Source organism: Erythrolamprus reginae, chromosome 1 (genome assembly GCF_031021105.1).
Source record: "Erythrolamprus reginae isolate rEryReg1 chromosome 1, rEryReg1.hap1, whole genome shotgun sequence".
Lineage (NCBI taxonomy): Eukaryota > Metazoa > Chordata > Lepidosauria > Squamata > Dipsadidae > Erythrolamprus > Erythrolamprus reginae.
The window spans coordinates 206,887,754-206,902,704 of NC_091950.1; the positions used below are offsets into that span (position 1 = coordinate 206,887,754).

Here is a 14,951-nt window from a genome sequence, read left to right on the forward strand (position 1 = left end):
ATCATGAAGCACATGAAAACTAATATTTATGTCAGTATAATTAGAATATGGTCCCAACTACATATTTAAGTTCAGAGGGGAATGTATGATTAAAAAAGAATGGCTTATTTTCCACCATATAAAGAATAATTTTCCATATGAATCAGAAAATTAGTTCTAACAAAGAAGAGGGGAAAATGAGTATTTTGATATTTGTTTATATTTATGTACAACCATGGACATAACCTCAAGTTAATCAAAGCCTGACACACACCAATGATCACACATTATATCTGGTTTTCATCTTCGACTAATTATAGGATGATCTGATTCAGGGTTTTTAAAATCATAATTCTTTTTTAATCATGTCTTTTAACTGTAATTAATTGGATCAAATTGTTTTATTGTGTATTCTATGTTTGTTATGAGCCGCCCCAAGTCTACAGAGAGGGGCGGCATACAAATCCAATAAATAAATAAATAAACAATTTCTATCTAGGCTTATTTCAGTTGTTGGGTGTTAGTGTTGAGAAAGCACCAATAATATTTGTCTCAAAATTACTTTTTCTAAAAGGTAACTGAACTTTCTTGGTTTATTGTTCTCTTTGAAAATGTTTAGCTTCTCAATTAAGAAGCTAAAGAAGCTTCCCTGATAAAGAAGCAAAACATTTTTAAAGGGAAAAAACCCAAGAAAGCTTAGCTAGTTTTTTTGAAAAAGCACCTTTGGGACAACCATAATCTGGATGATTGAGAATCTCCATATACTGTATATTTGTTGACGAGGTCATATCTGTCAATATATGACTATCCTGGTTCATCTTGATGTCTTAGTAATTTTGGATAACACTGATCATGATGTCCTTGTGGATAGGCTGCTGCATCAGGATGGGGAGAAACTGGCTTACACTCAATCCTGACAAAACTGAATGGCTATGAATGCATGGCTCATTCAGTGCCACAGATTTTTCACCTTTGGTTCTTAATTGGGTGGCATTTCCATATACAGAGCTAGGATGTAGTTGGATATTCTCCAAGATTCAAAGCTCCTGTTTCAACTGCCATATTAGATTGCTCCTCTAAACTGTTCAGTGCACCTGTTCTGCAATAAGCAAAGAGTTGAATTTCATGGTCCAAATTATCCCTTTCAACTCCATGATTCTAAGATTATATTTTTAATAACATATGTGGTCATTTCTATTAGCTTTTTGTATTATCTTTCATTTGTACATGAAATACTTTGTTTAACAATAGGTATCAAACTGTATCATAGCTTAACATAACGTTAAAGGAAGAATTCAGAATCAAAACACCTACATTATTATCTGTATAACACCTGTATTATTATCTTACCTCCTCGTGGTAATTCTGTATGAAGATATGCCAGGCCTCTAGTTACAGAATGCGCCATTCGGCAAGAGTTCACCCAATCACTAGCCTGGAGAGTCAAATATTTGCACAAAGAACCCTGGAGAAAATAGGAAGGTACTCAGTGTTTATCTTTTGCATGTGTTTACATATTCTGTGTTTCTAAGATGCCATTTCAACATTTGAAAGCATGGAGGGTGAGGGTAGTGATAGTCAACACGAATAATGCACTTGTGGTTATTGTTTGCTTTGGTCTAGTAAAACAAGAAATAAACACTATCTTTAGTGAAACAGTGCTGTATAGTCCAGGTAAAATGTGAAAGCGTGATGAATATCCAAATAACAAATTGATATTTCCAATGTTACCACAGAGAATAAGAGGGTTGCAGCAGGCTAATAGGAGTGGATATTGGAGAATGGATTTATGAAAGCGTTTCCATAAAAGTTATTTTTTCAGAAGGTAGGGAAAAAAGTACCTCCCTCCAAAGGGTGAACAGGGAAGGAGAATATAGTTGCAAGAAGTTGCGGAGAAGGGGAGATCTCACTGGTTTAATAAAAGCAAGAGATCCAAACAAGATTAAAATTGTTTTTTCCAGTCAAAGGTCTTCAAAAACCTTCTGTTTAGCTGCATGAAAAAACTTTTGTGAAAGGCTTCCAAGAAGGTAACAGAAGGTACCAAGAAAGTAACTCTACCAGATGCTTCAAACTTTATCAGAGGGATATGTCAGTATGGGATATGTTTTGATGGAAAATGACAGTGTATCCAATCCAAACAAAGATTCTGCCTCTGAAGGAATTCCTGAAATATTAATCCACATTTTGCTACACTGTCCTTATTATAAAGATGTCCTGTTGCAGCTAAAATCTACCCCATTTGGTAAGATTCCAGGATCCAGAAAGGAGATGATGCGACCAACTACAATTCCAATGAACTGGCATCAGCTGAAAGGGATATTCTCAATTTTGATTATCCTGATGTTTAGTATGGTTTATACGCTGCTCAGCTCCCCAGGGATATTACATCCATAAATAACAAGGCTGTCATCATCATGCTTCCTTTTGCATGGCATCTTCAGCATCTTACTATTTGATGCCCACTGCCCATAATGTCTGTCACCAAATTTTGTATGGATACCTCCCCTCCCTTTTCCCTTTGGCAGCTCCTATTGTACAATGTTTTTCAGGCATTGATGTTCTGGCAAGCGAAGAATATGGCCAGCTAGGCACATTCGCAGTTCCATCACAATGATCTGCAGCTTCAAAGATCCACTTTGCTGGAAAACGTCTTCATTGGTGACACGGTTGTGATAAGTGATGTCCAGAATTCTCCATAGGTAACACTGATATTGAGCTTTTGTGCTGTGCATGCTGTTACTGTCCATGTTTCACTGGCGTAGGTCATTGTTGATAAATGGTATTGGTAATTTTTTTTCTATTGTTGGGGGTGACCAAATAGGTCATAAATGCTGGAATACTGCTGAAGTATTATCAATTCTGTATTTGACATCTGTATCTATGCTGCTATCTTGTGATAAGATGCTGCTGTACATGTTCTATTGGTTGTTCCCAGTTGTGATTAGAGTGTTAGGAGGAGAGCTCCCAATCAACATGACTTTGGTTAAAATAATTCCAACAGTCAGATTATACAAAAAAAACCCATGCACCAGTTGCACCATCTAATGGGGACGAAGTTAATCTTCATTATCTACAAATACTTTCTTGAACAGCCATAACTTGACAATTTTCCGAGACAGATAGGAGAACAGAATGGAATACTAAAATTGAAGGAGAATCTGTTACAAATCTCCTTTTTCTGAGATCAACTTCTGTGCCTAAATAAGAGTCATTGAGGACTGTACCATAGGAACTGAAAAAGCAGTAGAAAATGGATGGCCACTGTAGAAAGGTTGCCAGAACTAGAGTCAGGAATGCAATGACACAGGGTTTTTTTCTACCTTTTTAGCTGTGGTTAGATTTGGGTGGGACAAACCTTAATAATGGCTATTTTCCAAGCTGACACTAGGACAGAAGATTCCTGAGGATCTTGGGCAGGTAATGGAGCATTCAGTCTACCTCACAGATGAAGAAGGAACAACTTCTGGTAGATGACAGAAAACTTGGAGGAAGACAAAAATGCTACGGTAGTTTTGCATTTGCTCTACTTGGAGCTCGCTCTCAAAGATTGATTTGCAAACTAGAAACTATGATGGATATGTTCACTAAATGAATGGCAATATTTAAATGAGTCTATTATGATTTTCAATGACCAAAAATATGCCTTTCTAAGAAAAGTTTAACATATGAATAGCACCCAGAGATTATTGAAAAGGCAATTCAAATAATCTTTTTAAAATTAATTATATCTCTTATCTTTATTTTCTTACAGCTGTCTGAAAGAATAGAAGTTACTTACATTGGGATAATATTCCATTACTAATAAATATTCCATTCGTCCATCTGCAGTGCATCTCTCATCCCCCACAATGAAGTGAGCAATATTGTCATGTTCCATCAGTGGGATTCTATAAATATTCCTCTCATTTATAAAATTCTGGCGATTAGCAAAAGAAAATACTTTTACAGCCACTGGACGCTCATCTAAAGATCCTTTGTATACAGCTCCATATCGCCCTCGTCCAATAAGCTATGAATTAAAAAAGACGAAAGTTAGATTTCGAGACATTCAATCTATTGATTTTAATGACCTTCAGCATTTTATGTGTTCATTGTTTGAAGCCTTTCTTTTGCACACTGAATTTAATCCCCAAATAATACATTTTCTAATTCAGTTGTTAACTGAAATTGAACTGTATCTTCTTCAGATTTCTTGTTCTCACTAAATCACCCTAAATGGTTAATATGAAGACTCTGCATTACATAATGTTATTAATAAATCATGTGAATTATAAAGACGCAGAACTGGAAATTGCAGATGGTAAACTCACCTCCAGTAGTTTTAAACTATCCAGATCTAATGATGGTTCTAGAGCTGCTGCTTCCATCATGTTCATAGTATGCAGGCCTTTTTTATGGATCCCTAAGGAAAGATGAAGACATTAATTATATTGTCCTTCAAGTTGATCAGACTTGATTTATTTCAATAGCTCTGCAATTCTTATAAACTCCACAGTGAATGAGATATGTAGGTCATATGTAGGCTTACAGTGCTTTCCTTCTTTATTTCCCATGGCAGAATAAGTAAACTGCACAGGAGACTTAGTGTGATGTCTGAATCCAAAATTATGCATACATATTAGTCAAAACTATAAGATGGTTTTATATCATATCTATTGTTGATGGACAAAAGTTGATTTGTTTGAACACAAGAAACTATAAGATAAGAAGTTTCTTGAACACAAGAAACTATAAGACGTTCTGTGAACTTCTCCCATTACTTTTGTTTCAAATTATAGTGCAACATTTGGAAACCAAAATTGAGAAAAAGAGCATTAATAAGGGTGAAGCTGCAGTAAGAATATGTAGCAATGATATTATTATTAGGGTCCAGACTTTATAATTTTTCAGGTCCTGTACTCAATGCCATTGCTCTGATATCTAGAGCAATTTGTCACAAAATCCTCTGGAATGTAAGGGGCTCCAGTTCAAGTGTAATGCCTAAAGACAACCCCCCCCCATTCAACTGTGAATGTCTAATAATAGAACAGCTGCAAATTGCTGCCTAATAGATTGTAACATATTGAGGAGTTGGTAGGTAGAATATTTAAAATATTTAATACCAAAACTGAGGAAATAACTAAAGAAAATAAATATAAGAATGTGAACTTTATCTCAAGGAAAAATAGAGGCAAAATATTATAATATAAATCTATTTATCAAAGCTTACCTCCTAGCATCCTGTATCCAAAGAAAATAAAAGCCATCAAAACAACAACTACAGATAGTGTTGCCAGAATTATTATAATTGTGTCATCTCGTTGGGGAGGATCTGAAAGAAATCAAAATGTATGAGTATAATAAATTTTTCAGGACAAATTAAATTAATATTCTGAATTGCTATCAATTATCTTGTCATTTCTCCGTACTGAAGGAGCGGGTCCAGCAGTCACATGGGTTGCTCATGTCCAATCCGGTGGAACTGAGCCTAGTGTTAAAAAAGCTTGCCGGATCCGCCCCTTCCCCAGAATTCGCTCAGTTCGCATATCCTGCGGTTGTATTGTGATAGCTCGTTCAACATTCTAACACCTTCCCTTCGATCTTTTTCTTCAAAAGTAGTAAGAATTGTTTTACCATTATTATTTACTTGCACTAATAGCGCCAGCCGTTTGCGGCTCGGCTTTTTTCCTTTGGAGAAGTTGCGGTTTCGTTTTCCCCCGGCGGTTTTGCCGTGTACGATCCCCGCGGCCGCTTGTGGATTCTTTTAATCCTTTGGCCTGGAGGTTCTGGTGCAAGTATTAATTTATTGATTTATTGATTCTTTATTGTATATATATATTAAAGGGCTTAAGAAATACCTCCTGCGGAGTGAGACGGCTTCTAGTCTCCTGGACTTAGTCGATCGCTTCCCCTTTAAGACATATTCGGAGCGATTTTTCGGCGCGAAGGCCTTCGCGCCCTTTTTAAATTTAGGCCTCTCGTGTTGGCCTCCTGCCAGCCGCGTAGGCCTCAGTCCACCGCGTGGATCCCGGAGCGGGCCTTGGGACGCCCAGGCTAAATTCTCCACCGGCTAAGCCTCCAACCAGAGTGCCTTGGTTTACTTAATTATAAAGTTTAGGGAGGCTGGCCCCGCTGGATTTGGGGACACGAACTCTGGGTTTGCCCAGATTGTCCTCACGTCTCAGCAGCTTCGAGGCCTCGAAGCAGGATCCATTCCTCTTGGGAAGTCCTTGAAATTCTTCTCCTTATCTATTCAGTTATTGGCTCAGCCTTGTCTTCTGTTAATTGTCAGACTATGGCTACTTTTCCCAAGAGAGGCACAACTAAAGGTCCCAGAGAGGCCAGGCCTACAGGCGATGAGATTACTAGTATCCCCCAGGCCTCTTCCTCCTCTTCTCCAGGGGCCCGCCCCTCGACCAAGGTCACCAGGGCCGAGAAGAGAAGGGACCTAGCCCTACAAAGAATCCATGACAAATCAGCAAAACGTCTAAAAGTGCAGGCCCAAGTACTCAGTAGTCAAGACCCCCCAGAGGCTTCTAGTCTACCTCCTTCTGGGGTCCCTGTGTTATCTCTGGATGAGCCTAACCTAGACAGACCCCAACCTAACCTATGGGGCATAGGTCCAGAGGAACCAGATATTATTGAAGATTCCCCCCAGCCAGGATCCTCCCAGGCCTTTAGGGATTCTTCTGCCATTCCTGCTGATATTTCTAGTTTACCTCCTGAGTTCCAATCTATTTTTGCTGTGTTGTCTAAGGCCATTGATGCCAAACTCTCTTCCATCAATGAGCTTCCCTTACCTCCTCCTCCTTCTCGTCCCTCCCGCCCCTTGGGTTCTTCCCCAGCGGTTAGAGCTCCTATTCAGGATGATTCAGATTCCTCTCAGGACGAATATGAGGATATGGAGGATGATGAGGACCCTTTTCAAGGCCTATCAGATGATGAGGAATCCCAAATAAAGGTTCCTTCTCCAATTACCATTTTCCCTTCTCAATTATTCAAATCTCTCCTCCTCAAAGCTAGGATTTCTACGGGATTAGCGGCCCAGGAGAAACAAGCCTCCACTTCCACTGATCCCCCGGAGGAGAATTTACCTTACTTCACGGAGGAACAGGAGGATAACGAGGTAATTCCTATGCCTAAATTGTTTAAAGATGCCTTACTCAAACAGTGGGATTTCCCAGCCTCTGGCCTTAATCCCTCCTCCAAAGACAGAAAGTTGTACAAACTTTCCTCTTCCTATGAAGAGCTTCTATCCTTTCCCAAACCGGATGAACCTGTCAAGATCCTTCACTCGGCAGCGGCTGTGCCAGGAGAGGCGGAGGAAGTCCTCCGCCCAGAGGACAAGCGTATTGAACAAATGCTCAAAAGAGGATTCACCGCAGATTCCTGGGCCATTAAAAGTTCTGCAGCAGCCTCCTTTTTCTCCAGAGCCACGCTGCTGTGGCTTCGCCAACTTCAACAGCATATTCCTCCAGATGACTTGAGAGGTCAACAAGACTTCAAGAAGGTCTTTGCAGCTGCCCAATACGTGGCTGATGCCACCTTGCAATCTACTAGATTTTCTGCTAAGTCTATTGCAGCTTCTACAACGGCAAGGAGACTCCTATGGATTCGCCCTTGGCAAGCGGGAGTACGCCAGAAGTGGCAGTTATCCCAGGGACCCTTAAAGCGCGACCTTCTTTTCGGTGATCTTCTGGATCCACTCCTCACGGAAACCACGGACAAGAAGAAAGTTTTGGGTCCAACCACAAAAAAGGCTACCAAAACGCAGTCCTTTCGTCGCCCGGGGCGCCAGCAAGATCAAGCGGCTTCCTATCAGAGATCTCCAGGTCAGTATTCCCCCCGCTTTCGTTCCCAAGGTAGGAACTCCAGGGGTAGAGGTTTTCGCTTCCAAAGGGGAGCTTCCTCTAACAGGGCCTCAAAAAAACCTAGATGGTAATCTTTCCTCTATTCCCATAGGGGGTCGCCTAGCTCATTTCGCCTCTAATTGGCGTCTCACCTCCAAGGACCCCTGGGTCATTGACACTGTTCAAACAGGCCTTCTTTTAGAATTTATTTCTCCTCCCCCTAAACGTTTTATTTCCTGCCCTTCTCCCAGGTCCTCCTCAGATTGTAACCGTATGGAGGAGGCCATTTCCCATCTATTGTCCATCAGAGCCATTCAACCGGTTCCTTCCGGTCAGAAGGGCCTAGGTTTTTACTCCATCCTATTTATGGTTCCAAAGTCCTCCGGAGGTTGGAGAGCTATTCTGGATTTAAAGAAACTAAACCTATTCATCAAATATAGGAAGTTTAAGATGCACTCCTTATCTTCTATTTTGGCCGCCATTCACACGGGAGATTTCATGGTCTCCTTAGACCTCACTGAGGCCTACCTTCACATTCCTATAGCCAAATGCCACAGAAAATTTTTACGTTTTTCCTTTCAAGGCAGGCATTTCCAGTATAGGGCGATGCCATTTGGCCTTTCCTCGGCCCCTCGGGTCTTTACAAAGCTCTTGGGGTCCCTGGCGGCCTATATCCGGGCGTCTCCCATCCACATTTTATGTTATCTTGATGATATTTTGATTCATGGGAACTCCCTAGAGAAAGTGAAAACAGACCTTTCTGTCACCATGTCAGTCCTTCAGGACCATGGATTTTCCATCAACTTTGAAAAAAGTCACCTCCAACCTTCCACATCCATTTCTCACCTGGGTTCCATTATCAATTCAGAATCCTCCCAGGTTTTTCTCTCTCCCGAGAGAAAACTTAGTATAGGGGAGTTAATTTCTAACATTTTATCTAATTCTTCAGTATCCATAGTAACTCTGTCTTCCCTTTTGGGGAAGATGGTGTCATGCATAGGCATCATTCCCTGGGCTCGCCTTCATGCTAGGGAACTCCAGTGGCTCCTATTACCCTTTCAGAGATCGGGGCACAGCAACTCAAATCGGCGCATTGTCATCCCACCAAGTGTTCGCAGATCCTTCAAGTGGTCATGGACAAAGGATCCCCGTTCAGGTGCCCGGATCAATTTGTCATCACCACAGATGCCAGTCTGTCGGGATGGGGCGCCCACGCCCAGGGGATGATAGCCCAGGGCACGTGGTCCCCGGAGGAAGCTTCCAGGCCAATCAATTGGCTAGAGTTAAGAGCCGTTTCCCTGGCTCTGAAGCATTTCTCTCCTCGCATTCCCAACCGGCACGTTCTCATTCTCACCGACAACATTGCCACAAAAAGCCATATCTGCAGACAGGGGGGCACGAGATCCAAGGCTCTCATGAGGGAGGCCCTCAAGTTAGGCCTTTGGGCGGAAAAACATCTTCGGTCGCTCCTAGCCGATCACATCTCGGGGAGCCTCAACGTCCAGGCGGATTGGCTATCTCGAGCAACGATAGACCCAGGAGAGTGGAACCTCCATCAAGACCTGTTCCATCAAATCAGCCTCAGATTCGGCCTACCAATCCTGGATCTCTTCGCGACCAATGCGAACGCCCAACTCCCTCGCTTCTTTTCCAGATTTCCATCCCCGGGAGCGGAAGCAATCAATGCCCTCCGGAGTCCATGGCCTCCAGGCCTACTCTACGCATTTCCTCCAATTCCAATTCTCCCGGACGTGATTCACAAGGTCCTCACCGAGAGGGCCCGAATAATCTTAATCGCCCCTCATTGGCCCCGCCGGCCCTGGTTCGCGGATCTCCAACAGCTGTCCGTCCAGGACCCTTGGCGACTCCCCGTTTCGGGGGATATGCTGCGGCAGGGGGCCTCTTTCCATCCAGACCCGGAGTGGTTCCACCTCACCGCCTGGCTGTTATCAGGAGAGACTTAGAACTGCGTGGTCATGACCCCGATTCAGTGGAGGTCATTTTAAAGGCCAGAAGGGGTTCGACCAATCGAATCTACGACCACACGTGGTCCAAGTTTCACCAGTGGTGTCTACAGGAAGGTCTCTCCCCTCTGTGCATCCCCATACACAGAATTATTTCCTTCCTTATGCAAGGCTTCCATAAAGGACTTTCCACCAGCACCCTCCGGCGGCATCTGGCAGCCATTTCATCTGTCCTAGGGGGTCCCCGCAGACAGCCTCTCCGATCCTTCCCTGAAGTTCAGGAATTCCTCAAGGGCATAGCCAACCTCAGACCTTCCAAGGTCCACAGGTATCCATCCTGGGATTTGCCACGGGTTCTCCATTCCCTCACGCAGGCACCATACGAACCCCTAAAATCGGCGTCCCTCAGGTACCTATCTTTTAAGGTAGCATTTCTGGTGGCTATTACCTCTGCCCGACGCATTTCGGAGCTGGCTGCCCTCTCAATCAGGCAGGACCTTTGTCAATTCCATCAGGACAAGGTAGTCTTGCGACTGGACCCCACCTTCTTACCCAAGGTCAGTTCCATGTTCCACAGATCTCAGGATATTGTCCTACCTTCCTTCTGCCTCCAACGAGACCATCCCTTGGCAATTAGATGGCACACCCTGGATCTCATCAGAGCGCTGAGAATCTATATCCAACGCACAGGACCCTTTCGGAGGTCAGAAGCACTTTTTATAGCCTATCACCCCAGAGTCATGGGGGCCAAAGTGTCTTCAACAGTAATAGGCCGTTGGATCAGAGGGACTATATCTAAGGCCTATGAGTCGGCCTCCCTCTCAGTTCCAAGGAACATCACAGCGCATTCCACCAGGAGCGCAGCCACCTCGGCCGCTTGGGCGACTCAAGCCCCGTTGGAGGAGGTCTGCAAAGCAGCCACTTGGGCCTCGCCAAATTCCTTCATCAGGCACTACAAGATTGATTCTTACGCTTCAGCGGACGCTGCCTTCGGCAGAAGGGTACTCCAATCCGTTATCTCACACGATAGCAATCTAATCCCACCCTAGGGACCATCTATTGGGTATGTCCCATGTGACTGCTGGACCCGCTCCTTCAGTACGGAGAATAGGCGTTGATTGCTTACCTGAACGCCTCTTCTCGTACGGTGAGCGGGTACAGCAGTCACTTCCCGCCCTTGTATGTGTCTTCTTTACCTTTCTATATCTTTCTTCCTCTAACAATGAGAGTTGAACACTACAGAGCTTCACAGCTGAGCCTAGTCTATGGATTCGCGAATTCTGGGGAAGGGGCGGATCCGGCAAGCTTTTTTAACACTAGGCTCAGTTCCACCGGATTGGACATGAGCAACCCATGTGACTGCTGTACCCGCTCACCGTACGAGAAGAGGCGTTCAGGTAAGCAATCAACGCCTATTCTCCCTCCTTCTGGTGGGAGGGGAGGCAGGAAAGTAACTTTCAAAATGCACAGACTGAAATCCAATAAGCAGAGTCCACAGAAGACTCTTGCATCAGGAGAATTTTTCCTTATTTCCCTTCTTCCGCTAGACTGGACACCTTCCCTCAATTCTTCAGGGGCAAATCAGTTGTATGAATAAGGGAAAATAAATGTAAATAGTTCAACCATCATTTATCATTATCAGAAGCATTGTTAATAAAAACAGCACCCTTTCTTCCACAAATTCGAGATCCCACCTTAATTACAAATACTTATAGGTATTAGTAACTTCACCTTTTCAAAGTTGTACAATGGAGTATCATAAGAGGAATGTTATTTCTTTGGACTACACAAACTACATAAACAACAGATGTCACAAAGGCCAACTAAATTGAATCAACATGAAAGTCAACAAATGATACAATTACAAGAAACTACAAATCAATTTTCAATTTATAGCTATGGATCAGCTTATACTATAACAAAACAAAGAAACACTGAAAGCTATTTTTTTTAACCATTGCAGATACTGCGTCTAAAACTAAATTATTATGAAAAAATAAGGCAAATAGCATTTTCTGAAAGATTAAAGGTAGTCAAGATAGCTTCTAAAATGTTCTGTGTGGGGAAAATGTTCTTACAGTACTTTGGTGTTACATTAAGGACATGCAACATTCACAAAATTAGAAAGATACAACTCTCTCTTCCTGCAATGGGAGGGTCTGTAGCTGATGTTATTGTGTGGGCGGCAGAGGTGGTATTAAGCTGGTTCAGACCAATTCTGGTGGATCTGTAGCATAAATTTTGACTGGTTCAGAGAACCGGCAAATACCACTTCTGGCTGGCCCTTTCCCTCCCTTTCCAGGAGTTCCCACATGCCCTGTTTTTGCTGCCAGGTAAGTGCAGGGAGCCCCACTAGGCCAGGAGTGGGTTCCTACCGGTATGCTAGGGTGCGCTGTTCCGGTAGTGGCCAACAGATTGTGCAATTTGTGCACGACTGCTCCGTTGCCGTCTTCGCCAGTCCATTGGGAGCACCATCTTTCCCCCAAAATTTTTTTTGGCCTTTTGCTTCCTATGCATGTGCTGAAGCAAAATTGCACGTGCGGGCGTGCAAGCACCTGGATTGCCAGGATGCGCACGCAGCACATCTGTATGCCTATGTCAGTAAGTGCACATCCCCCCGCACTAGGCCCTAAACATGGCACTTTTCACCATTTTTCGCCTGCAGAGATAGGGAGGTGAAAAAAGGGTGCCCTGGGAGGCAAAAAAATGGGCCGTTTCATCTGGTTTGGGACAAAAATGGGCCATTTTCTCCCATTTTTGGCTTGCAAAATGCTTCAGGAGGTGGGGGAGGTGAAAAATGACCCAATTTTTCACCTCCCCCTCCTCCAGAAGATAGAGAGAGGGGGGGAATATTTTATATGCCAAGATCTACATACCTACACCCGTGAAAATCTACGAATATATATACTGTATTATATATAGAGGGGGGGAGAGACAGAGACCAGGGAGAGAGAAGGAGACACACTCAGAGAGAGACAGAGAGAGAGACTTTGATTCTAAATTTCTTGGGGCTGAGAAGAATTGCTGCAAAACTGAGTTTCCTGAACTCCCCCAAGCAATGCCCCCAAGCTATGACCACAGAACCTGTAGTAAAAACTTTTAAAAATTTATTATTTATTATTATTCATTTATTATTCGGACTTAGGCCAGCCTTCTCCGAAGACTTGGGTTTTTTTAGATTAGTTAATCTCCCTCCAGTGAGCCTTCCTGTCTTGAAGTTGGTACTTCAGAGCACTGCCCCCCATATCTTAATCAAGCTTGCAGGACACCTTCCTTTGCTCCTTGTCCTGTTCCTCCAACCCCACTAAAGCGCTTAAGTGGGTAACCAGATATTCAGAAACAATATGTCTCACAGTGCCTTGCAAAAAGGGGCCGGGAAACTTATCAATGACCTCTGTGAAGTGGTCATTCAACCCCCAAAGGGGTCACAATCCCCAGGTTGAGAACCACTGGTCTAAATCATAATAAGAACACAGTATATAAGTTCTGACAAGTTCTTGGCAGATAAAACCTTCCAGGCAACTTGCCTTACTCCCATCAATTACCCTCTTTTCTATACATGTACTGATCAACACTGTGGGCTATTAAACTCTTTCTCTTCCCATATACAATTTTTTGTCATTTCTGTCTCAACTTTCAACTCAATACATGATAGTGACTTTAATAATCAAGGGCAAATTTCATGTATTTAAATGAGTAATTAAATACAATTCAGCAATCTATGAAAATAAGCTTCACTACTAATAAATATGTAACAAATGTCAAGAAGGAATTGGCTAGATTGCTTTTTCACCCAGGTGTTCCATCATATATTATTATAGACATAAATTGACTTAACAAGACATTCCAAAGGATTAAAGAATGCTTTTGCTTCTAGAGATGATAGAAAATTCCACTGGCCAAAAAGCTGCCGTCATAGCTAATTTATTTCTTTGTGTGACTGAAACTGCTACTCATTGCCTATCAAGTCTAAAACACTAAAAATACCATGAACTTTGCAATATGTAGGCTGAGAAGCTTCCTTGTCTGAAAAGCCAAATTGGCTACTTCTTTATTGACATTTCAGCATGCTACCAAAGCCAACCTTTGTCACCATCCCTTCAATTTGATTTATTTTCTTGCTTTCTTTCATTTTGTAATTTAGCGTTTTGATGTTTTAGAATGTCATTATTTTAACTGGAATATTAACCGTGTAATTAGTGCATATCTCCACACCAATAAGAAATGCTTATGAAAAATTCCTTACAGAAAGTCATTTGAATGCAAGAGTTTCTGGAAAGTTGTCACTAATTCCTCTGATAACATCTTTGTCTTCTAATATACTCAAATCTAAATTAGAAAACTAGCTTGAGAAGGCTCTAGAATATTGGAGGATGTTTTGATTACATAGGAACCTGTAATGTAAGAGTTTATCGTTTAGAAAGATACATGTGCTTAGAAATTCATTTTCAACGTGATGTATTGGTGAAAAGAGAAGGGAGATTAGATATTCTATTCTATTCCATTCCATTCTTGTACTTCTAACTGGTTCTATTTGTCGCTAGCCATGTGGAGGTGGGGATGAAAAAAATATATGCCCAAACTACTTCTCTAGTCTAAGACGTTATTTCCATTTACTACCAGTAGAAAATTGGATTCAAAGCAAGCCTTAAAAATTGGTTGTCTCAAAACCATAATTCTGTAAGTGTATAGACATTTATGAATAGAGAGGTACAAGCAGTTTATTTCATTGATAAAGCCATGGATTTTCTTCACATATGTTCATGTTCTAATATGAATCTGTACTAGCTAGTATTAGAATTCGAATTAGTAATTTCTGAACTGCTTCAAATACTACATATTTTCCATAAAATCCTATACACAAAAGAACATGAAAAACACATACTGGTATTAATAGTTGTTTCATTATTTTCAAAGTGAAATATATACAATACAGTGGTACCTCTGCTTAAGAACTTAATTCATTCAGTGACCAAGTTCTTAAGTAGAAATGTTCTTAAGAAGAAGCCATTTTCCCATAGGAATCAATGTAAAAGTAAATAATACGTGCAAACCCATTAGGAAAGAAATAAAAGCTTGGAATTTGGGTGTGAGGAGGAGGAGGAAGAAGAGGAGGACGACAGTCGCTGTCGAAGGAAGAAAGTGAGGTGAGGTGAATAAAAAAAATCCAAAACTTTAA

The 14,951-nt window shown here is 42.0% G+C and overlaps 1 protein-coding gene and 1 long non-coding RNA gene across 2 annotated transcripts in view; one reads left to right on the plus strand and one right to left on the minus strand.

Moving 5' to 3' along the window:
• Positions 1-14,951, minus strand: part of BMPR2 (bone morphogenetic protein receptor type 2) — a 102,451-nt gene that overhangs the window by 23,681 nt on the left and 63,819 nt on the right. The window contains exons 4-7 of the mRNA XM_070732000.1: positions 5,189-5,290; positions 4,290-4,381; positions 3,758-3,988; positions 1,330-1,444 (exon numbers count right to left, since the gene is read on the minus strand). Of these exons, the coding sequence (XP_070588101.1) occupies positions 1,330-1,444; positions 3,758-3,988; positions 4,290-4,381; positions 5,189-5,290 (540 nt within the window). The remainder of the gene's footprint in view (positions 1-1,329; positions 1,445-3,757; positions 3,989-4,289; positions 4,382-5,188; positions 5,291-14,951) is intronic.
• LOC139156425 (uncharacterized) lies at positions 2,547-4,100 on the plus strand. Its single transcript, XR_011557314.1, has 3 exons — positions 2,547-2,678; positions 3,358-3,485; positions 3,731-4,100. It is a non-coding gene; the product is annotated as an uncharacterized lncRNA (long non-coding RNA).